General features: G+C 37.5%; 1 protein-coding gene across 1 annotated transcript in view; it reads right to left on the bottom strand.

Moving 5' to 3' along the window:
- The window catches only part of LOC149203378 (RING-box protein HRT1-like), a 49,211-nt gene extending 24,837 nt beyond the window's left edge, over positions 1-24,374 (bottom strand). Inside the window, exons 1-2 of the mRNA XM_089401852.1 lie at positions 24,120-24,374; positions 23,085-23,250 (exon numbers count right to left, since the gene is read on the bottom strand). Of these exons, the coding sequence (XP_089257978.1) occupies positions 23,085-23,250; positions 24,120-24,374 (421 nt within the window). The remainder of the gene's footprint in view (positions 1-23,084; positions 23,251-24,119) is intronic.
- Positions 24,375-25,079: the final 705 nt, after the last annotated feature.

Raw genomic sequence — 25,079 nt, 5'->3', positions numbered from 1 at the left:
AACGAAGTTTTTGGAGGAAAAATTTTAGGCAAAATGTTTTAGGGGGAAACTTTGGAGGGAAAATTTTCAACGGAATTTTTTGGCGCAAAACTTTAGAGGGAAATTTCAAACTGTAAGATATAAATTGTCATTCGGAGAGAGTGCATTTGTATCATTTCACATCTTTTGGTTGAAGATCATGGATTCTTCTAATAGTGAAGTTTTACTTTCTCTAGTATCGACATCTTCGTCATGCAACAAATATATTCATTTTGTTGAATATAACAGGAATTCTTTCACTATGAATAGAGAGAAAAAAATTTCCACTTGGACTTAATCCTAAGGATGATGAGAGAAACATTGATGAAGGGTAGCAGAAAGAATTTCCTATGAAAAGAGAGTCAATTATTCCACTTAGAACTAATCTTAAGGATCATGAGAGCACCACTGACGAAGGGCAGGATGATGAATTTCTAGTAACTAGAGAGTCAAATTTTCCACTTAGTCCTAATCCTAAAGATTATGAGAGCACCACTGATGATTGGGAGGATGAAGGATTTCCAAATTCAAAGTTTCCACATAGTCCTAATCCCAGGGATTGTGAGAGCACCACTGAGGAAGGGGAGGGGGAGGATGACTAATTTCCAATAAATAGAGATTCAAAGTTTCTACTTAGTCCTAATCCTAATGATTATGAGAGCACCACTAACGAAGGGGAGGATGATGAATTTCCTATAAATGTTAAAAAAAAATCAAATATTAAAAAAAATAAAACATTAAAAATGTAACTATATATATATATATATATATATATATATATATATATATATATATATATATAATTGAAAAAATTACATATTTCCAGAAAAAACATGACTTAAGAATTATTTTTAAGACTTAAAAAAAAATCAAATGAAACAAAATTAGATAATTAAGAAAAACATTTTTTAATCATTAAAAAATAAAACATTATGGGAATTTTGAGGTCTAAAATGGGCCTCCTAAGAAAATTGTACAACCAAGATAAACTTTATAAGGACCAAAAGGATTCAATACGATGGTGTCAACCATGGGGATGATTCACCACTTTTGGAGTTAAAAAACAAAAATATTAAAAAATAATCAAATAATAAAAATACTTTTTCAACTCATATTTTCAACTTATCTCTGTAAGGTTTTACATAAACTTCGAATGGAAATACTCGTTGGATGCACAAAATAATTCCTCATCTAAGGAGTACCCATTTTTCATGCTTTCGATAGACCCTACTGCACAAAAAATGAGAAATACATGAAAAAACGTGATTGCAATCCAAGTTGGTTTTTAGACTAAAGCAGATTTTATGGTATTTATCTATATAACCACTTCTCATACTCCAAATGTACTTTCCTGAATCTCTTACATAGTGAAAGATGGCACGAACAGGCATTTAGGAGGAATTTAGCTATCATGCATGGATTAAGGAGGCATGAAGATGCTTTCTACTTAAATTATTCTGCCTATCCACTTAAATTCAAGCAATTAAACCCATAAGTTGCAGTTATGTTACCATAAATAAATTTCACTCTTAGAAGAGATTTTAAATTTCTAAATGCCCTTTTTCTTGTTAGTAATGATTTTGACAATGAGGGTTTTCTTGTTTTAATGATTTTTCCCTTGAATTTTTAGTTTCAAAATGAAATTCATAGGCAATGAGTTTTTCGATGGCACATTTTGAAGAATTTTCACTTTCAATTTCTCGAATTGAATGATGACACATGATATAGCAATTGCAACATTTACCTAATAGAGTGGCGAGCTAAGAGAATTATATTGCTCCCACGTGGATGGGAGAGCAACATATAGTATATGGATTTGATTTGTACGGAAGGTAGTTGTAAATGGACTCGTTTTGTAACAATGCAAGGAACATTGTAGGTTGGCTTATCACTAGAGCAGTGCCCTAGTGTCAACGCAATAAAATCAAAATCATGACATGGTAGAGAGAAAAAAGTATTAAATATTAATGTGGATGAAATTCAATTATAAGATGGCTTCCCCTTAAGTTAATTATATAGTAAAATAAATTACACTTCTCTCCATGATTTTTAGATAGTCATTATCAAATAAATTATTAATTTTAGGAATCTTTTAGAATTGAATAGAAAGAGGTGAGTTCATCGCACTTTTATTCAACCTTTTAAAAATCTAATATTCTTCACTTAAAACTTCTCCAATTGATTTAGTTTCTCACTAATGCTATTGGTATCAAACACTATTTTAGTTGTGGGTTGCCACATCATTTCGTCAATTAGTGCAAGAGCATCTGGACTTAGCAAGCAATGTGATTGTATGTTCACATGTTATGGCTAACATGAGATGAATCTCATTGAGTTAGTTAAGTTAAGTTGTCAAATTTGAGGAGTAATATTTAGGGGAAAACCATTTCGAATAAATTATTCCAAAGTATTGGTGACTCATAAAAGTTTTGTTATCAATTTTTAAATTGTTTTCTTTTTCAAAAATAAAACATATTATCAATAACAAAATTTTAAATTAAATATCCAATTTCATCTTCCAAAATCTATTATCCATAATAAATTTTAAATTAAATAACCAATTTCCTCATTTAAAATTTTTAATAAGAAATATAACTAAATTATTTAATTTTAATACCATATATATTATTAAATGATTTTTTATATTTTTAACATTAATTAATTTAACAATCATTCAATAGCATCATAAATTATCATCTATTCATTATAGATATTTTGCTTCATATAGTTTTTTAAATTATTTAATTTTAAATAAATGATACTACAATTAAATTCTATCTTATATTAATGATTTTTTTTCATATTTATATTCTTAGAATCATTTAATTAAAAAAAAATTCAAATTACAGTTATATATTTGATAAAGAAACCAGCAACATTATACAAATAAATTTAGAAAGGAAAAAAATATTGATTGCTTCAATTCTTGTAATTGAATGTTGATTGCTTCTAAGGTTGTAGTATCAGAAATACCCAAAGTGTCCAACTGAAACTTTAGATGATGGAATTGTTGTCATTGTTTCAAGAAACATTCACATAGACCTTCTTTGATGCCATCTTCAGGAATATATATATATATATCACTAAAAAAACACATATGTTAATTAGAAAAATAAAAGAAATTATAACTATTTCTTATTTTTTTAACAAAACTAAAATAATTTAAATATAAATATTTTTTTAAATTAAAAAAAAAAATTAAAAGATTTTTTTTTTAAGAATGATACTTATATTGTTTAAATAAATAAATAATATATATACAATTTTAAAACTCAATTTATATGGTTTTAAAGAAAAAAACTATTTTATTTATTTATTTATTTTTGCTTCTTTGAAATACAAAATCAATAAATGGATTTATTTTTTTGACATCGAAAAGTTTTGGATTTTTTTTTGTGAAGGAATTGAAATGCCCCCCAAACAAAATAGCGAAGATTGTGTTTATTTAGAGTTTCTTGAATGTGGGATTAAAAATAAAATTAAAAAATTAAGATATTGTTAATATTATAGGTTTAGATTAACTCTTGGAGATAGTACTGGAGGATAATCGGTTAAAGGAATTCATTCATAATGATATTCTAAAACCAGCAACATCTTATGCTAAGGATCTAGCAGAATGGAAGAAGTGTGTAGCCAAGATGCAGAGAATCATATTGGAGGGAGTACAATATCATATTTTCTCAAATCTCCATGGGAGATAGACTCTACATGTAATGGGGAAAGCACTGATAGATTTGTTTCAGAATAGCAGTGACCACAGGAAACTGGTACTCAAGGACGAACTTCAAAATATCCTGATGTAGAGGAATGAGAGCATTCCACCATACTTGAGCAGGTTAACACAATGTCATGAAGAACTCGGTAAAATTGGTGTTATTGTAGCAGCGGATGATTTTGTGGGCATATCCCCTCTAGGCCTTCCTAAGAGTCACACAACTACCAAGATTCGGTGAATGGGAGGAAGAAACTACTAGATTTGGAATGCTTATGGTCTGCTTTGGTACAGGAGGAAATAAGGCCGAATACTAGAGATGAGACTTCATCCAATTGTGAGGATGAGGAGAACTGTGAAGAAATTCTACAAATTCTCTACAAATCTTGCTCTGAGACCATATAGAAATGCAGTATACCAGAGAAAAATACTATAATTTTCTTCTACTATCAAACTTGCAGAAGCTTAAAGATTGAGCAAGATCGAGCTGAACACATATAACCAGAAGAAGAAGAATCAATACACATGAAACACATAAAATACTCAGGGGAAATACTCAGCTAAAAACCCCACTATCTGTATTATCATGCAAGATGGAAATACATCAGAATTATACAAAGCCTTAGCTCTCACAACTAGCTAGCTCTTAGTACAATCCTCTTGGATGCTCATAAGAAATCAAAGCTTCTCATAAGCCTCCCTCTCTGCCCTCTAAGCTTCTATTTCCTTGCACATTTTTCCATGGGTGATCCTGTTGTTACCAAGTGTAACACTGATCTCACACCCTGTAAATATAATATCCCTAACCCATATTATTCCTCAAACCCTAGACAAATCTCAACCAGGAAAACGTACAAGTGGTATAGTAGCTGAGGAAATCACAGAGATATAATGGCAGAGATATAATAGTTGTGCAGCAACAATAATGAACATATGAAATGTCAACAGATACACATGAAATGTAGTGAGAAATACTAAGCCATTTTATTATAATAAGTAAAGGAATGAGTACAGAGGTGATAAGAAGGACAGTACCTTGACTTTCACAAGGCAAGTGAAGAAATACACTCAGAATAACAAAGGAATGGCCTCACACTGATCTACGTCCTAGCTGCTGGAAAACTGTCGTGCTACTGCTGCTCATGGAAATCGAATGAGGATTTGGGGCTCCTTCCCTCCTAAGAAAAGGTTGAAACTCTGGAATTGGACTTTACTCAAGAAACCCAGAAAAACCCATAAAGCTTTTATGAAATGGCTGACCCCTGAAAATCACCCCCTTGGTCTTCTGCGCAGTTCCTCAAAGATGCTATTGAAACTGCTGCTAAAATGCTGATGAAACTAATGTTGGAATGCCAATGGAAATACCTTCCCAGAGTAGGCACTCAAAGTCCCCTGGGGCTGAGGGTGAGATCTCTGAACGGAGACACTCAATGCACTAAATAGTGTCGCAGACTAGCAAAACAGCCAGTGTGCTTTAAGTCGAAATGACTATCACCAATGCTCATAACCAGAATGATCAAAATGAGGGGGATCATTTCTCTTTTATAGCCTTTGCCTCTCTTAATCCCAAGGCTCACCTCCTCCTTTGTGATTCCCCTCTTGCCATGTGTTCCTTTCCTCCTGCGCAATTCATCCATGTGTCTGCGTGGGCTCCATTTCTGTGTCCCCTTTTGGCCCCCTTGTCTCCCCTTTAAGTCACAACATTGTGCTACTAGGAAGTGACTTTTTACTCTAAAAGTGAGTTATATCCCCCCTTCCTCACTTTTTATTTACAAATAACTATAGAAGGCAAAAATCGAACAAAATTGAATATTCCAATTAGCCATGGCTAATTAGGAATATTATAGTCTCCCGTGGCAAAATGTTGCTTGTCCTCAAGCAACTGAAGTGATGGATGCTGTAAGATCTGCTCACTCTCCCAAGTGGCATCCTCATCCAGCAAATTCTTCCACCTCACCAAGAATTCCCGGACCGTCCTGCTCCACAGCTGCCTCTCCCTGGTATCAATGATAGCCTCCGGCTACAATACCAAATGTCCCTCATCATCCATGGTTGGTAGCTCATATGTCACTGTCACATGCTACCCCAATGCCTTCTTCAGGCATCATACATGAAAAATGTTATGAATCTTGCTGCCTTAGGGTAGCTCCAACTCATATGCAACCTGTCCAATCCTGCGTATCACCCTGTATGGCCAATAAAAGCGGGGCTTGAGCTTCTCAGCCCCCTTCTGCTTTAGTGACAACTGTCGGTATGGCTGTAATCGTAGGTAGACCATGATGTCCTCTACCTCGAACAACCTCTCCACCCGACCCCTATTGACATACAACTTCTGTTGGTTTTGTGTTGTAGCCATGTTATCCTTGAGAGCTCGGAGGATATCCTGACTCTCTTGGGTCCAAATCTGGGCTTTAGGAGCCCTGCTATCACCAAAAATCACGTCAACAAAAGATAAAGGATGATATCCATATAAGGCATAGAATGGTGACATAGCAATGGACATGTGATGTGAAGTATGGTAGCAATACTCCCCTAGATGCATCCATTTCAACCATGCTCGCTACTGCCCACTGACATAGTTACACAAGTATCCCTCCAGCCACTTGTTAACTATCTCTATCTACCCATCCATCTGTAGGTGATAACTAGTACTCGGTGTCAACTCTATCCGCACCAACCGGAAAAGGTCCTGCCAAAACCCACCCATGAAATGGCTGTCCTTGTCATTGACGATGGTCTTAGGAAGACCGTGTAGCCTGAAGATCTCTCTGAAGAATAGCTCAGCGACCTGTGCTATGGTATAGTGTGGGGATATGGAAAAAAAGTGTGCGTACTCTGTCAGTCGATCAACGACGACAAAGATACAATCCTTTCCCTATACCATGGGCAACCCTGTGATGAAGTCCATTGAAACACTCTCCCATTTCCCCTCTGGAATGGGAAGAGGTTGCAATAAACTCGCGGGATGGCTCATCTCTCCTTTGTTCCTCTGGCAAACATTGCACTCCCAGATGTGTTGGAGTACATCCTCCTTGAGGCCCTTCCATGAGAACCTCTCTCTAATGGGCCTGTAGGTTTTGGTAAACCCTTGATTTCCTGCCAAAGGTGAATCATGTGATGCCTGGAGTATCTTCTTCTTGAGCTTCGACCCCTCAGTCAAGAAAATCTGGTCCCTGTAATAGATGATCTCATCGACCACCCTGTACCTGTCATCTGCCACCTGCCCATCCAGAACCTCACATGCAAACCTGTCCTTGGAGTACTCTAGTAAGAGTCGAGCCCTCCAATCTGTATCCAAGCTCATACGAGACAACATGGCTGGTCTACGTGAAAGCACATCTACTACCACCTTGTTCTTACCCTTGACATACTCAATGTCAAAGTCATATGCTTGGATCTTACTGATCCACTTCTGCTACCTCTCCTGTAGCTTATTCTTCTCCAAAATGAACTTGAGGCTCTTGTGATCAGTCCTCACCCTAAACCTTTTACCCCCCAAATACTACCGGTACTTAGCCAATGCATGCATGATGGCCAACATCTCCTTTTCGTATATTGAATACAACCTCTCGTGCGGAAGGAGCTTCCAACTCTCAAAGGCTATAGGGTGACCTCCCTGCATCAATACTATGTCAATCCCCTCTCCCGACACGTCACACTCCAAAACAAATGGCTGTGTGAAATCTGGTAATGCAAGCACTGGGTAGCTGCTCATAACCTCCTTGAGCCTATCAAAGGCTTGCTGCGCTATATTTGACCAACAGAAAGCCCCCTTCCTCATCAAATATGTCAGGGGTGCAACAAGCTGTGAGAAACCTTTGATGAACTTCTGGTAGTAAGTACAAATGCCAGTGAATCCTTGAAGTTCCGTCACATTTCTCGGCTCTGGCCATTCTCTGATGGCCCTGATCTTCTCCTCGTGGACCCTCACTCCATCTACCCCTATGATGTGTCCCAGATACAACATCTCTGTCAACCCAAACTCACTTTTAGAGAGTTTGGGATAGAACTGCTGCTCCCGTAAGATACGCAATACTGTCTCAATGTGCTGGAGATGCTCCTCCAAGTCCTGCTGTAAATGAGAATTTCTTCGAAGAATACCAAAACAAACTTCCTCAAGTGACTACGGAAGATGTGATTCATGCAGGACTGAAATGTAGCTGGGGTGTTAGTTAGCGCAAAAGGCATCACTAAGAACTCAAAATTCCCATAGTGACACCTGAAGCCAGTCTTGGGAATGTCCTGCTCCCTCATGCGAATCTGGTGGCACCCAAATCTCAAATCAATATTTGAGAAGTAACGGGCCCCTCTCAACTTGTCCATCAACTCATCAATATTGGGTATGGGGTACCTGTTCTTTAGGGCCTTCTTATTCAGGGCCCTATAGTTAAAGCACATCCTCAATGTACCGTCCTTCTTCTTCACTAACACCACAGAAGAAGCAAAAGGAATTGTGCTTGGTCGAATATGCCCAACAGCCAGGAACTCCTAGATAGCCCGCTTAATCTCATCTCGATAGGCCTTGGGGTGCCTATAGGGGGTGGTAATTATGGCCTGTATGCCTTGCTCAAGCTCGATGGTGTGCTCAAACCACCGATCCGGTGGTTGCCCTCGTGTAATCTCCCCAAACACTATGGCATACCGATCAAGGATAGACTGTATCTTTGGGTGTATCGTCTATCCTGTAGTCCCTACCTCTGATGCACGTAGCTCCACTGCCCACTCTATGTCTCCTTTTCGGAAGACTACCTCCATTCGATGAGCTGAAACAATATGAGGAAGATATGTGTGCTATCCCCGTATCTTCTCATGCCTCCCTGTCTTCTCATCATCCCACTCCATCTCCAGGGTCTTCCAATCTGTCGTGACCTTCCCTAGAGTGACAGGCCATTGAACACCCAATATTATGTTGGTGTACGGAATATCGACCATGAAAAAGTGGTCACTCGATGTGTAGGTGCCCATTGTCACTGAAAGCTTTGAAACATAATGACCACACATCATGGTCGAATCTCCTAGGACCAAGACTGAAAACCCATTGAAGCTCTCTATCTGTATACCTCTCTGCTCAACCATCTGGGCATCAATGAAGTTGTGGGTTGCCCCACTGTCAACAAAAACTGATACTCTCTAGCCATGTACTATCCCTTGAATGCATAGCGTCGAATACTTGGAAACTCCTCGCAATGCTGCAAAGGCCCCTCCGGTGGGTGCAAAATATGCACCACCTACTACTGGCGGTGGTTGTGGCAAAGGACCCTATACGGCATGGCTATCTCCTGCCTCCACATCATCCTCGTCATCCTCCTCTCCACTGCTCTCAGAGAAGACCTCAATAAAATGTGCTTTACCAGCAGCACATTTATGTCCTGGTGCCCATGGCTCCTGACAAGTGAAGCACAACCTCTTCTTCTTCACCTCCCTCCTTTCATCATCGTCAAGCTGTACTCATCCTGGATTCCCCTTTGGAGGTGGAATCCTCACATCCTTCCCATTAGACTGGAAAGTCTGTCTCTAGGGGTAAAGTGTCTGGGTCCTGGGTAAGACATCCTGTAAGTCTCGGGTCCTGCTGATAGCGTCCTGGAGTGTGGTTGGACTAGTGGATTGGACGAAACCATAAAGTGGCTTTGTTAACCCCTCAACATACATATAGACCCTCCGTGCCATGGATAGGTCTGGCACCATCATAGAGACCTTCAAAAAATTTGCAATGTAGGTCTCTGGGCTCCCTATCTATTTGAGCCTTGTCAGCTCAACAAAATGCTTCTCTGGATCCCTCCGATCGAATTGCTCCATCAGTCTCCTAGTAAACTTGGCATATGTCTTCACTGTGGAGTGCCCTAGTGTGACCATCCCATGAAACCACCAATCCTGGGCCTCACCGTCCAAATGCAATGTTACCACCTTGATGGCCTCTGTCTCGGACATCTGGTTAAGTTGGAAATAAATGTCCAGCTTCTCCACCCAAGACTTTGCCAAACTATTTGATGAACCATCAAACATAGGCAAGTGCAATCTACTCGCTGCACGGTGGGTGTCACCATCATGGTAATGCCGGTACCCTCTGTGATGGTCGTGGGGTTTACTATCCTGTTGGAGCTGGAAAAAATCTCTAACTGACAGGGCTTCCTTGATCTCTTGCCCATAGGCCTGGTACTCTGAAAAATAATCGCCCATATGTCCAGGCTCTGCCTCCTGCTGGGCTACGGCCCCCATGTCGGCTCCTAAGAAGAAACACAAAAAATGAGAAATACATGAAGAAACGTGATTGCAATCCAAGCTGGTTTTTAGCCTAAAGCAGATTTTATTGTCTTTATCTATATAACCACTTCTCATACTCCAAATGTACTTTCCTGAATATCTTACAGAGTGAATGATGGCATGAACATGTATTTAGGAGGAATTTAGCTGTCATGCATGGATTAAGGAGGCATGAAGATGCTTTCTACTTGAATTATTCTGCCTATCAACTTAAATTCAAGCGATTAAGCCCATAAGTTGCAGTTATGTTACCATAAATAAATTTCACTCTTAGAAGAGATTTTAAATTTCTAAATGCCCTTTTCCTTTTTAGTAATGATTTTAACAATGAGGGTTTTCTTGTTTTAATTATTTTTCCCTTGATTTTTTAGTTTCAAAATGAAATTCATAGGCAATGAGTTTTTCTATGGCACATTTTGAAGAATTTTTACTTTTAATTTCTTGAATTGAATGACAACACATGCTATAGCAATTGCAACATTTACCTAATGGAGTGGCGAGCTAAGAGAATGAGACTTCTCCCACGTGGATGGGAGAGCGACATATAGTATATGGATTTGATTTGTACGAAAGGTAGTTTTAAATGGACTGGTTTTGTAACAATGCAAGGAACATTGTAGGTTGGCTTATCACTAGAGCAGTGCCATAGTGTCAACGCAATAAAATCAAAATCATGACATGGTTGAGAGGAAAAAGTATTAAATATTAATGTGGATGAAATTCAATTATAAGATGGCTTCCCCTTAGGTTAATTATATAGTAAAATAAATTACACTTTTCTACATGATTTTTAGATAGTCATTTTCAAATAAATTAATAATTTTAAGAATCTTTTAGAATTGAATAGAAAGAAGTGAGTTCACGACACTTTTATTCAAACTTTTAAAAATCTAATATTCTTGACTTAAAACTTCTCCAATTGATTTAGTTTCTCACTAAAGTATGCTATTGGTATCAAACACTATTTTAGTTGCGGGTTGCCACATCATTTCGTCAATTAATGCAAGAGCATCTGGACTTAGCAAGCAATGTGATTGTATTTTCACATGTTGTGGCTAACATGAGATGAATCTCATTGACTTGAGTGGTCAAATCAATTCTTAGTAGAGAGGGTTTGATCTGTCAAATTTATCTTTACATCAATTATTGTAATAATTAGAACATTGTCTTATTTTTAGAGGCATATTATTATAAAAATTTATCTAATAACGAAATTTACAATCAACATAAATCATGGATTATATAAAGATTACGTTCTCCATGTTTACAGTGTTTAACAACTTGAAACAACAATAGAAAGGTATAGAAATATTCTATTTTTAATCCAATGGAATATGCCTCTTAAATTTTTGTGCTTCTCCAATCCTGTATAGAAAGTCAATGTCTAATTTCTTTGACGGGTCGGCATCAAAGAGAAGGAAACAACTATTGAAAGCTAGTCGGGTGAGTACAAAACTTTCCCTACTTTTGCTTTTGCTTCTTAACTCGATACAACTATCACTATTTCCATTTCGCTAAAGGAAGAAATAATAAGTCCATCTATTAGATTATCATGAGAAAAATGAGAGGTGCCTCCATTATCCAACTTAGATGGTGTATTTAGTTAAGTTAAGTTGTCAAATTTGAGGAGTAATATTTAGGGGAAAGCCATTTCGAATAAGTTATTCCAAAGTATTGGTGATCATTTCTTTTTTATAGCCTTTGCCTCTCTTAATCCCAAGGCTCACCTCCTCCTTTGTGATTCCCCTCTTGCCATGTGTTCCTTTCCTCCTGCGCAATTCCTCTATGTGTCTGCGTGGGCTCCATTTCTGTGTCCCCTTTTGGCCCCCTTGTCTCCCCTTGAAGTCACAACGTTGTGCTACTAGGAAGTGACTTTTTATTCTAAAAGTGAGTTATATCCCCCCTTCCTCACTTTTTATTTACAAATAACTATAGAAGGAAAAAATCGAACAAAATTGAATATTCCAATTAGCCATGGCTAATTAGGAATATTATAGTCTCTCGTGGCAAAATGTTGCTTGTCCTCAAGCAACTAAAGTGATGGATGTTGTAAGATCTGCTCACTCTCCCAAGTGGCATCCTCATCCAGCAAATTCTTCCACCTCACCAAGAATTCCCGGACCGTCCTGCTCCACAGCTGCCTCTCCCTGGTATCAATGATAGCCTCCGGCTGCAATACCAAATGTCCCTCATCATCCATGGGTGGTAGCTCATATGTCACTGTCACATGCTACCCCAATGCCTTCTTCAGGCATCATACATGAAAAATGTTATGAATCTTGCTGCCTTAGGGTAGCTCCAACTCATATGCAACCTGTCCAATCCTGCGTATCACCCTGTATGGCCAATAAAAGCGGGGCTTGAGCTTCTCAGCCCCCTTCTGCTCCACTGACAATTGTCGGTATGGCTGTAATCGTAGGTAGACCATGATGTCCCCTACCTCGAACAACCTCTCCACCTGACCCCTATCGACATACAGCTTCTGTTGGTTTTGTGTTGTAGCCATGTTATCCTTGAGAGCTCGGAGGATATCCTGACTCTCTTGGGTCCAAATCTGGGCTCTAGGAGCCCTGCTATCACCAAAAATCACGTCAAAAAAAGATAAAGGATGATACCCATATAAGGCATAGAATGGTGACATAGCAATGGACATGTGATGTGAAGTATGGCAGCAATACTCCCCTAGATGCATCCATTTCAACCATGCTCACTACTGCCCACTGACATAGTTACACAGGTATCCCTCCAGCCACTTGTTAACTATCTCTATCTACCCATCCATCAGTAGGTGATAACTAGTACTCGGTGTCAACTCTATCTGCACCAACCGGAAAAGGTCCTGCCAAAACCCACCCATGAAATGGCTGTCCTTGTCATTGACGATGGTCTTAGGAAGACCGTGTAGCCTGAAGATCTCTCTGAAGAATAGCTCAACGATCTGTGCTGTTGTATAGTGTGGGGATATGGCAAAAAAGTGTGCGTACTCTATCAGTCGATCAACGACGACAAAGATACAATCCTTTCGCTATACCATGGGCAACCCTGTGATGAAGTCCATTGAAATACTCTCCCATTTCCCCTCTGGAATGGGAAGAGGTTGCAATAAACCCGCGGGATGGCTCATCTCTCCTTTGTTCCTCTGGAAAACATTGCACTCCCAGATGTGTTGGAGTACATCCTCCTTGAGGCCCTTCCATGAGAACCTCTCTCTAATGGGCTTGTAGGTTTTGGTAAACCCCTGATGTCCTACCAAAGGTGAATCATGTGATGCCTGGAGTATCTTCTTCTTGAGCTTCGACCCCTCAATCAAGAAGATCCGGTCCCTGTAATAGATGATCTCATCGACCACCCTGTACCTGTCATTTGCCACCTGCCCATCCAGAACCTCACATGCAAACTTGTCCTTGGACTACTCTACTAAGAGTCGAGCCCTCCAATCTGTATCCAAGCTCATAAGAGACAACGTGGCTGGTCTACGTGAAAGGACATTTCTACCACCTTGTTCTTACCCTTGACATACTCAATGTCAAAGCCATATGCTTGGATCTTACTGATCCACTTCTGCTCCAAAAAGAACTTGAGGCTCTTGTGATCAGTCCTCACCCTAAACCTTTTACCCACCAAATACTACCGGTACTTAGCCAATGCATGCATGATGGCCAACATCTCCTTGTCGTATATGGAATACAACCTCTCGTGCGGAAGGAGCTTCCGACTCTCAAAGGCTATAGGGTGACCTCCCTGCATCAATACTATGTCAATCCCCTCTCCCGACATGTCACACTCCAAAACAAATGGCTGTGTGAAATCTGGTAATGCAAGCACTGGGCAGCTACTCATAACCTCCATGAGCCTATCAAAGGCTTGCTGCGCTATATTTGACCAACAAAAATCCCCCTTCCTCATCAAATGTGTCAGGGGTGCAGCAAGCTGTGAGAAACCTTTGATGAACTTCTGGTAGTAAGTACAAATGCCAGTGAATCCTTGAAGTTCCGTCACATTTCTCGGCTCTGGACATTCTCTGATGGCCCTGATCTTCTCCTCGTGGACCCTCACTCCATCTACCCCTATGATGTGTCCCAGATACAACATCTCTGTCAACCCAAACTCACTTTTAGAGAGTTTGGGATAGAACTGGGTGTACAAGGTGAAACATGTAGCTAATGGTAGTATTGAGAAGTACAAGTCCAAATTTGTGGCCAAAGGCTTCTAATAGGTGGAGGGGATAGATTATGAGGAGAAATTTTCCCCCGTGGCAAGATACTCATCTATCAGGACCATACTCTCATTGATAGCACAGTTTGGGTGGAGGATCCACCAAATGGGTGTGAAAACTTCCTTCCTCAAAGGAGTGGTTTAGAAAGAAATTTACGTAGATAAAACTCAAGGGTTTGGGACATTTTATAGGGAAACACATGTGTGTACACTCATAAGAGCCCACTATGGTGTTTAGTAGGCACCTCGTGCTTGGTACACTCGTATAGATTCTAACCTTAGTAGAGTGGGCTTCACTAAAAGTGAAGTAGATCCCAATGTCTACTAAATTTTGGTAGATGACATTATTCGCATCTTAGTTTTGTATGTTGATGATTCGATACTGACATGAGATGAGAGGTTGATCCAATATTGCAAGGAGGACCTCACAACAGAGTTCAAGATGAAGGACATGGGTTTGATGCACTACTTTCTTAGCTTGGAGGTGTGGTGGGGAGATGGAGAGCTATTTGGTCAATAACAGAAGTACACCTCTGAATTCCTTCATAGATTCCATATGCATGATTGCAAACCCATATAAACTCATCTAGCTACTAACTGGAGGAAATATAATGATTCTACAAGAGAGGTAGTAAATGAAACTATCTACAGATAGTTGGTAGGGTCCTTGATGTACATGGTGAAAAAAAGGACTATCATCTTTTTTACAGTTAATCAACTTAGTCAGTTTATGGTATGGCCTTCCACGCTTCACTGGAAAGCAACAAAACATATTCTAAGATACCTCAGAGGCACAATAGACTTGGTTTATGGTATAGGAAGACTGATGGAGTGAAACTCCAAGGCTTCACAAATGTAGATTAGGCAGTGAGAACCATAGATAGTAAGAGCACATCGAGAGTAGTCTTCAGTGTTGGGTTAGGAGTAGTTTATTGTTACAGTAGGAAACAAAGATTTGTAGCACTTAGCTCAGTAGAGGTTGAGTATATGGTTTCTAGTCAAGTAAAATGCGAGAATATTTTGATGAGAAAGATCCTGGTTGATCTCTTTATTAATGGGATGGAGCCTACATTTATCAAGTGTGACAATTAGAGTTGTATAAAACTCTTTGAAAATCCAATGTTTTATGATAGGTACAATTAGGTACGATCACCTAAGAAATTGTGTGCATAGGAGGATTTTTATGTTACAGTAAATTCCTATAGAGGAGCAGGATGTAGACATATTGAAAAACAATTTTTCAAGAGGTAAGTCTAAGTTCCATAAGAGAAGGATTGGGGTTGCTCAAAACCCATTTCTTTCTAAGAGGGAGTGTTAAATTGTAGCAAGAAAAGGATTCATTTGAATTGTTCCTTAGTCAAATGGAGAAATTTGAATTTCCACATCAGTAGGATGACTTGAGTTGCATTTAGCAAGAGTGACATGGCCAAGTGACTTAGTTAAGCCAATCAATTTGAGTTTGTGGACAAAAGTTAGAGTTTTGTATGAGTTGATTGATAAGATATAGCAATCTAGTAGATTTATAGTTAGTTAAAACTAGTTATATGAGCTATAATAATGAATAGAGTCAATATGAGTTTAGTTGAGTAGTTGTAATTGTTTTTTAACCCACTGATCTCTTAGTTAACTAGTCAATGTACTAAAAATAGCTCGTCATGCATGAAATTTGAATTTCCCAGTTTAGTGGAGGAAAAAATGGCATGAATGTAATTATTATTCTATACAAGTGAGTGTACAATGTTTGCATGTAGCAGGTGAGCGAATTTCCTCAAGAATTGCGTAAGGAAATAGTAGTTATCTATTATTTAGGAGAAGGAATTGTGCAAGGAAATAGGAGGAATTTGGAGGCCTATTTTTGCTAACTGTTGTTCATGTGGGGAAAGAAGGAGATTAGTATTGTAGTGCAGATTGAGATTCAATGATTGAAGTTGTCATTGTAATTGATCATTGTCTCATTTGATATAATTAAAATAAATTAATTTATGTAGTTATGGAAGATAGAGGATATGATTTGGTGTTCAAGAGAGGGAAGGCTTATCTAGAGTGTTTTGTTGCTAGACAAGTAAAAGAAATGGTGTTTGGGTTAAAAATATTTACGAGCTAGAGGTGGATGCACGCATTGCATTGATTAGCAAGGAAGAACATGTTTAGGGCTGAGATGTTGGAGAGCTATGGCATAGGCGTGTGGGAGACCTACACTATGGAGTTTTGAAAATAATGAAATGGATCACCATTCAATTTCCAAGATTCATCATTGATCAACATGATGTCTGCAAGGGATTCACTCATAGGAAATATTTTAAATCCTCCTTCCAGGGCCGAGATAGTAGAGTTGAAGCCATCTTGCAGTGAGTTCGCTCATATGTGTGTGGAAAGAAACATGAGGCTTATTCAGAGTTTGTTTAATTTAAAGCCTTAGCTGAAAATGAGATTGGAAAGAAAATTAAATCCCTGAGAAGTGATAATTGAGGAGAGTATGTCTAATGCCTTCAAATAATTACGTGCCACGTAGATTATTAGAAGGGATTTGAATGCACTCACAACCCACAACAAAATGGGTGGCAGAGAGGAAAAATAGAGGAATTGTAGGGGCTACAAGAGAAATGTTGCATGACCAAGGACTGTCATTATACTTATGGGAAGAAGCATGCAATACAGTTGTTTATTTGTAAAATAGGAGCCCTAAAAAAAATTCTTGGAATGATCACACCTAACGAGACATTCTATGGGAGGAAGCCATAAGTCTCCCATTTCCACATTTTTGGATACTAGGTCTATTGTCATGTCTCTGAGATAGTAGGAAGAAGTTGGAGCCCACAAGAGATAGGGGGTCTCTGTAGGCTACAGAAAGACCCTGTTATGAAACCAGCTCACAAAAAGATAGAAAAGATAGATCAACGCCTTAGAATTAAACCTCTTTGAGGGGGCAACCTCCTTTACATTACATAAATAAACAATTCTTGGATGATACAAATGAAAAGACCTCCTTTCTATATATAGGAGTCTAAGGGGTCATAATATAATCAAAGCCGACATAACAATAATAATGTAAGGGCACAATAATAACAATAGTGGGATTCTATGGGGCACAATAGTAACAATATCGGCACTACATTGGTACATCAATATAATAAGGCGGTTGTACTAATAACAATAAGGGGTTACCCTAGTAGTATAGGGGCCTAACATGCCGCTCTCCTTCAAAAAGTGTTGTCCTCAATGCTTGAGTAGTTCTTGATGCTTCTGTAAAAAATTCTTGTCCTCCCATGTGGAATCTTCAGCGGGTAAGTTATTCCACTTGATGAGATACTCCAAAATTCATCGATTTTGTAGTCGTTGGGTTCTTGTTTCTGTGACTACTCCAGGTTCCAATATGATTTTTCCTTCCGCTTCAATTTCTAGCAATATTGTTTGAATTGGGATCTTTTGCAACTTTTGAATAAGTGGCCATACTTCTTCGTCCCTTTCCATTCATCCCTTGCTTCGTTTATCTAATCTCGTTGAATAATAGAAATAGCACAAAACAATGCTTCGTCATCCTCATCCTTTCTTGAGAGTGCATATGCAACAAAATTTTTCTTCCATTTTCTATAGATGATGTCAAAGTCATAACCCATCATATTTGTGACACATTTTTTCTATTCTTTTAAAAATAACAGTTGTTCTAAAAGGTATTTAAGACTATCATGACCCATTTTTACCTTGAAGTGTCTTCCCATTTGGTAAGGTCGCCATTTCTTAAGTGCATGTAGTATTGCAAACATTTCCTTCTCATAAATAGCTTGCTTGAGATGTAGCAGTAAAATTACCCAATCACCTACATCAAAACATTTTTCACTGTGATGTTGATCTACCTGTTGCTTCATTCAATTTTTCACCAAAGTGGTGTTATCCTTTAAAAGATGCTCGATGTGATCTTTCACTGCTTGAACCTTTTTCTTCTTGATATGTCCTTCTATCTTGATTGTTTGAGGAGTGGTAATTTTTACCAATGAATTACAAGATATGGTTGGATTCATTTCTTCTTTCTCGATGTGATCTTTCACTTCTTGCACCTTTTTCTTCTTGATATGTCCTTCTATCTTGAGAGTTTGAAGAGTGGTAATTCTTGCCAATGCTTTAAAAGATATGGTCTGATTCATTTCTTCTTTCTCTAGGGTTGGGTCCTAATGTATATCCCCTCCTTTTGATGTTTCTTGATCCTTTTCTTCCTCCTCTTCATACTCTATGTAAGATAATTTCTTCTCATCACACTTATGACCTTTAGTACATTTGCTTTCACAATTGCAACAAAGCCCTTTTTCTCTTTTCTCTTCCAATTATTGTGGTGTAACTTTTGTAGGTTGTGAAAGGCTAGCAGAAACAACACTTCCATCTTTATAGTTATGAGGTGTAGACTTCCTTGTTGCCATAATTTTACTTTCCACTATGTAACAAAGCCCTTTTACTCTTTCCTCCATGAAAATTGACCACGTAACAAGTTGTTTACGAGAAGAAAGCCCTTTATACCATAAAAATTGATCTGATTCTAAATATGAAGATGCAATACATACCTTTTGTACCAGTGGTACACCATGTAGATAAAAATATTGCTCCATTTAAAATATCCAATTTACTGGATTCTTGCCATCAAACTTTCTCATATCGCCTTTTCTTGATTTTAGGAGCTCGATCTTGAAATGACTATAACTCTATAATTTCAGTTCTTCCAATTTTGAAATTGCAACCTGCAGTATCCCTATGCATCATCTTTCCAATAGCACTAGTTTGATCCAAATTCGATTCTCCAAGGAAGAGTTATGCCAAATATCCCACATTGACCTAATTATAGACTAGTTCAATAGAGATAACTTGTACAACGTGCCACGTGTCACTGTTTCAACCTTTGGCTTTGAAAAATATATATGAGAAACTACACTCCATCCTCTTTCTATACTTTCTTCCAAAATTCGATGCTTAGAGAGAAAGTTATGATGATTTTCCCTAGGTCACCTGTTTAGAATGTAAATCAGGAGTCTGCAAAAAGAGCAACTTTCTTAGATCATGTCTCTGCAAATATAGTGCAAAAATCTATGAAATTTGGACCCAAGGTTCACTACGATTTCATCTCAAATGAGTTTTTTTCACTTCTGAAATATCGTAGAAAAAAAGTTATAGCAAAAATGCCAAGATGACCTATTTGGAGCAACGAAACCCTAGAATCTAAAGCTATGATACCAAATGTTATGAAACCGGCTAACGAAAAGATAGAAAATATATATCAACGCCTTAGAATTCAGCCTCTTCAAGGGGGCCACCTCCTTTAAATTGCATAAATGAATAATTCTTGGATGATACAAATGAAAAGCCCTCCTTTCTATATATAGTAGTCTATGGGGTCATAATATAATCAAAGCTAACATAACAATAATAATGTAAGGGCGCAATAATAACAATAGTGGGCTTATATGGGGCACAATAGTAACAATATAGGCACTACATAGGTACATCAATATAATAAGGGGGTTTTACTGAAAACAATAAGGGGTTACCCTAGTAGTATAGGGGCCTAACAGACCCATCATATTTACTAGGTGTAGATTCCATCGCTCAAGATGACTTCTATGAGGAGGGATGTGAGATTTGACGAAGAGAAAACCATGATAAGCTCTCTAGAGTGAGAGTTAAGCATTTTGCCAAAGGAGGAGCTTCTAGATCCAAAGGAGGAGCCTCAATCAGATCAACAAGATGTTGTGGAGTAGCCACATATGGACGAGAAGAGAGTAGGCTGAGTTAGGGGACCCACTCACACAGAGCCTTCTAGAGAAGGGAGGAAGAGGTCCAGCAAGAAAGACATGCTGGTGTAGGAAGCTCAGGAACATGTTGGAGCCCCTAGCTCCTTACTTAGACAAAGGAGGTCACCATACATATATATCGAATATATGGAACTCATGTAAGAGTTGATTGATTTTGAGCCATCTTCTTTTGAAGAGGTTGTTTCCCAGAAGGTGTGGGTAGGTGCCATAGTGGAGTAGTATGACTCCATCATGAAGAATGGTTCTTGGGAGGTTGTTCCTAGACATGAGGGAAAATATGCTATTGGCTCCAAGTGGGTGTATAATTTGAAACATGCAACCAATAGCAATATTGAAAATCACAAGGCCAAATTTACAGCCAAAGTCTTCTCACCAGTGGAGGGGATTGATAAAAAAAATCAAATCACAGTTATACATTTGATAAAGAAACCACCAACATTATAAAAATGAATTTAGAAGGAAAAAAAATATTGATTGCTTCAATTCTTATAATTGAATGTTGATTGCTTCTAAGGTTGTAGTATAAGAAATACCCAAGGGTGGAAATGAATCATATAGATGCCCCATTATCTTTAGAGCAAGGACAATGATGTGGCATCAAATATCAGGGCATATAGAGTAAGGACCTTGAAATATCATATGCTGAGGGTATGGTTGAAGGTATTCTTGATGTCACTCTAGATTTCGAGTTCTATTAATATTTCATGTTTTCTAAACACAACAGAGTAACATTATGTGAATATATTATTCTATATTGAGAGGTGATTTCTCAAGATTCATATGGATTTTTTCTCTCCAAAAGAAATATGTCATTAATAAATTTAAAGAATTTAAAGCTCATGTAAGAATGTTGAAGAAAGAAGATGATGGAGTGTTTCACGAAAATGAAAGAATTTCATAAAAACATGGAATATCAAGGAAAAAGAATGCCCCATACACACTCCAATGTAATGTAAGGGAGCTAGAGAAATAGTGAATAAGCATTAATATAAAATGCAAGGAGATTTATCAATGTGTTGGATTAAGACATAAATTGTATGGAAAAGAAAAATGCATACTACATGTTACATTGTAAAGTGTTTTTTATAATAAATCATTTTCCAAAAATGCATCACATTATTAGTAAGAAAACTTTAAATTACAAAAGTAAACAACCCAACCAATTATATATTTGATAAACAAACCAACAACATTATACAAATGAATTTAGAAAGAATAAAAATAGGAGACTGGTAGTGATGACAGCTCTGATGTCCATATTTCTAGAACTCCCACTCACTATTATGTGCAACACCATATACATAGTAAGGTGTAAAATAAAAGTTCAAATGAATCTTAGAAGTAAACATCCTCTCTCATTGTCCAACCAAAGATAAAGTGAACAGAAGAAAAATGATGTGGAATCAAATACCAAGGCATATAGAATAAGGACCTTGAAACATTATATGCTGAGGGTATGGTTGAAGGTATTCTTGATGTCGCTCTAGATTTTCAGTTCTATTAATATTTCATGTTTTTTAAACACAACAGAGTAACATTATGTGAATATATTATTTTATATTGAGAGGTGATTTCTCAAGATTCATATGGATTTTTTCTCTCCAAAATAAATATGTCATTAATAAATTTAAAGAATTTAAGGCTTATGTAAATAATCATATAGACAATACAATAAGAATGTTGAAGAAAGAAGATGATGGAGTGTTTCACGAAAATGAAAGAATTTCATAAAAGACATGGAATATCAAAGAAAAATAATACCCCATGCACACATCAATGTAACTAAGCTAGAGAAATAGTGAATAAGACATTAATATAAAATGCTAGAGAAATAGTGAATAAGACATTAATATAAAATGCAAGGCAATTTCTTTCGCGAAAATGAAAGAATTTCATAAAAAACATGGAATATCAAGGAACAAGAATACCCCATGCACACATGAATTTAACAAAGCTAGTGAATATACTGCATGTTACATTGTAAATTGTTTTTTATAATAAATCATTTACCAAAAATACGTCACATTATTAATAAGAAAACTTTAAATTATGAAAACAAACAAACCAACCAATTATATATTTGATTTACAAACCAACAACATTATACAAATGAATTTAGAAAGAAAAAAATAAGACACTGGTGGTGATCACAGCTTTAATGTCCATATTTCTGGAACTCCCACTCACTATTATCTGCAGCAATATATACATAAAATAAGACACTGGTGGTGATCACAGCTTTAATGTCCATATTTCTGGAACTCCCACTCACTATTATCTGCAGCAATATATACATAGTGAGGTGTAAAATAAAAGTTCAAATGAATCTTCAAAGTAAACTTCCTCTCTCATTGTCCAACCAAAAATAAAGTGAACAACAAAAAAACTAACCATAATTTTCTTTAAAAAGATTAGTGTTTCCATTTCAAAATAATTTCACTCTACTAAAATGCAACCCTAAAGATTAATTGCACAAGAGGGAAGTTTAGAATACATACCTAATGGGCAGACTTGTCTTGTCTTAAGCCATCGGCTTATGCAGTGAAAATGAAAGGCATGATTGCAGGCTCCTGTTTCAAATGTCAAAGAAAAACATATAAAACTTTGATAACCTAGAGCTTAAGTGAATAATAATAATAATAATAATAATATACCCATGCAACACTGCATTCTTCAGTGGTCTCAGTTCCTTGATTTGCCTGACACTCTATACCTATATGTACAAAAACAAAAACAATAATATTATTTTCAAATTTCATATAATTTAGTCAAACTGATTCAAAAATCTCCCGAAAACAATACATCTTCTCAATTTTCTACCATTAAATTATATAAATAAATAGCACATATAGAGAGTCATAATGTGGTTTCTTCAAATTGCACAATTATCGACCTGGATGTCTGCATGCAGAAATGATGAGATTAAAATTGTGTTAGTATAAAATAGTAAATCATTCAAGTTAAATTGGATATTTTTAGTGAGAAGGATACTTGTTTGAGAGACAGTTTGAAGACTGGTGTAAAACAACTCTGTTTTGAATAAATAAATAAATGCAACAAGTAAGGTTGGAAGCACATAATACCCCATGCCCAGAGTGCAACAACATTCCATTTCTTAATTTCGAACCTCTTATTCTTAGTGGAATTAGTGCATGGTGCCACAGCTTGACTACTGGTGCCCTCTCCCTCTCCCTCTCCTGTAGACTCTTGGATCATCCTCCTCTCTGCGTCTCTTGATACCAGATTTCCCTACGAGATCGAGATTGCACAGTTTTATGTTGAAACGAACGATCAAAAGTACGCCCTATGAGATTGAGATTGAGATTCAACAGTTCAATTTTACGTTGAAACGAACGACCAAAATACGCCCTACGCACTTTCGGGTGGTTTAAACAGTTTCAGATCATGTGTCAATGAAACTCCCTACGAGGTTGTGGTTGGTATCAATAAAACACATAAAATAAAACATATTAAACTTCAATGTATTTATTACGAATGAGCTGACCATAAAAGAAAATATGACTTTCTTTCCACTAAATCAGGACTTTCTAATAAATTGATTTTATTGAGTAATAATTGTTGTTTTGTTTATTGACATAAATTTAGGTAACAATATTTTTAACGGGTATTTATTAATTTTTACAATAAACTATATTTTGTTTATTTATTAAAAACTTGCAATATGAATAACTCTCTCCATATTTATTGTAATTTATCTACCAAATTATTGATTTGTTAACTATATGTATTACTATATTTTGTCTTCTTTAATTATTTTGGATAATTAGTTTGAATAAAATTAAACCCCACCATTTTAGAAAATATTATTATTTTTTTTTGTAAGGTTAGGCTTTCTTCATTCCATAAAACATCAAAATACAATTAAACTAGAGTTTGGGTGGCTGGCCTGCCCGAGGGAAACGAGACCGCCACCTTTTGACCTAAAAGCCAGACCAAAATTTAAAAATGTTTAACTCCTTCCTATCATAACCATTGTTCTGCTTATTCAAAGTGAGGCTAACTACTGTAATAGAGAAAGGTACCCAGATATAGTTCAGGTTCATCACAAAATAGTAAAGAAAATAAACACACCACTAATCTTCATCCGACAGATTCACCGGGGCAGGCTTAGAGTCGTTGGCACTCGATTTCAGGATCTTCTGCTCAATGGCCCATTTGAGCTCCAGCGTCATTTGCTCCATGTTTTTTAGCAGCAGATGGTTTATGGAAACTTGTACTTGGACCGCCGCAAGTTCTTTTAAGAGAATGTTCTTTATGGACGCTGATTCTTTCGTTAGTTGGCGTTTGAGGAGTTCCTCCGCTTGCTTGCGTTCTTCATCTTCCTCTTCGCGCACCGCTTGGTTAACCTCCATGGCCCTGCCAACCACATGCTTCAGGATCCAGTAGAATTGTAACGTTCTATTGAATAACGAGTTTCTGCCTCTGGAAGTGCTTGGGTCAGAGATTATAGCCCAGTCCTCACGGGGAATCTCCTGGTTCGCACTTATTCCCTCAGCCCGCGTTCCCATTCATGGATGAGAGCGCGGACCTCAGGAGAAATACCAGTCATGTACCCATCAATCAGGTGAAGGATTTTGTCAAAGTCGGGCTTTTTGCCTCTTTTATTAGGGTGACTACTGGTGTCGGCTTCCTTCTTCTGTTTAGAAGTGGTCCTTCTTGGAGCCATTTTTCCTCTGGGCCTACTTGTCACAGCAGAAAACCGAGAGTCAGTATAAGAGATATAGAGCCTCGTCGGGGTCTGTTCCATTTTGGCGATGAGCTCTGCTTCATTGTTCGAAGTTTCTCCACAGTCCATCGTGAAAGTTCTGAGAGTGTTGCCCTCTGCGTCTCTAAAGACTCCGCCAATGCCGGCCTCGCCTGGGTTTTGCTTTGCGGCTCCGTCGAAGTTTAATTTTGTGAATCCATGAGGAGGGCATTTGTATTGGTTGCTTTCAGTCACCTCTTTGGCCTTATCTGCTCGAGAATCCCCACGGTTTACCATACTCTATCTGACCTCTAATTTTTCCAGGATGGTTTCTTCCGTATTCGAGACTTTCCAGTCTTCGTCCTTCCAGCAT

Source organism: Pinus tabuliformis, chromosome 2_1, assembly GCF_031772625.1.
Source record: "Pinus tabuliformis cultivar Carrire ecotype Pingquan chromosome 2_1, CPIR1, whole genome shotgun sequence".
NCBI lineage: Eukaryota > Viridiplantae > Streptophyta > Pinopsida > Pinales > Pinaceae > Pinus > Pinus tabuliformis.
Note: the sequence above shows the minus strand (reverse complement) of the source record. Positions and strands in the feature narration are given on the sequence as shown.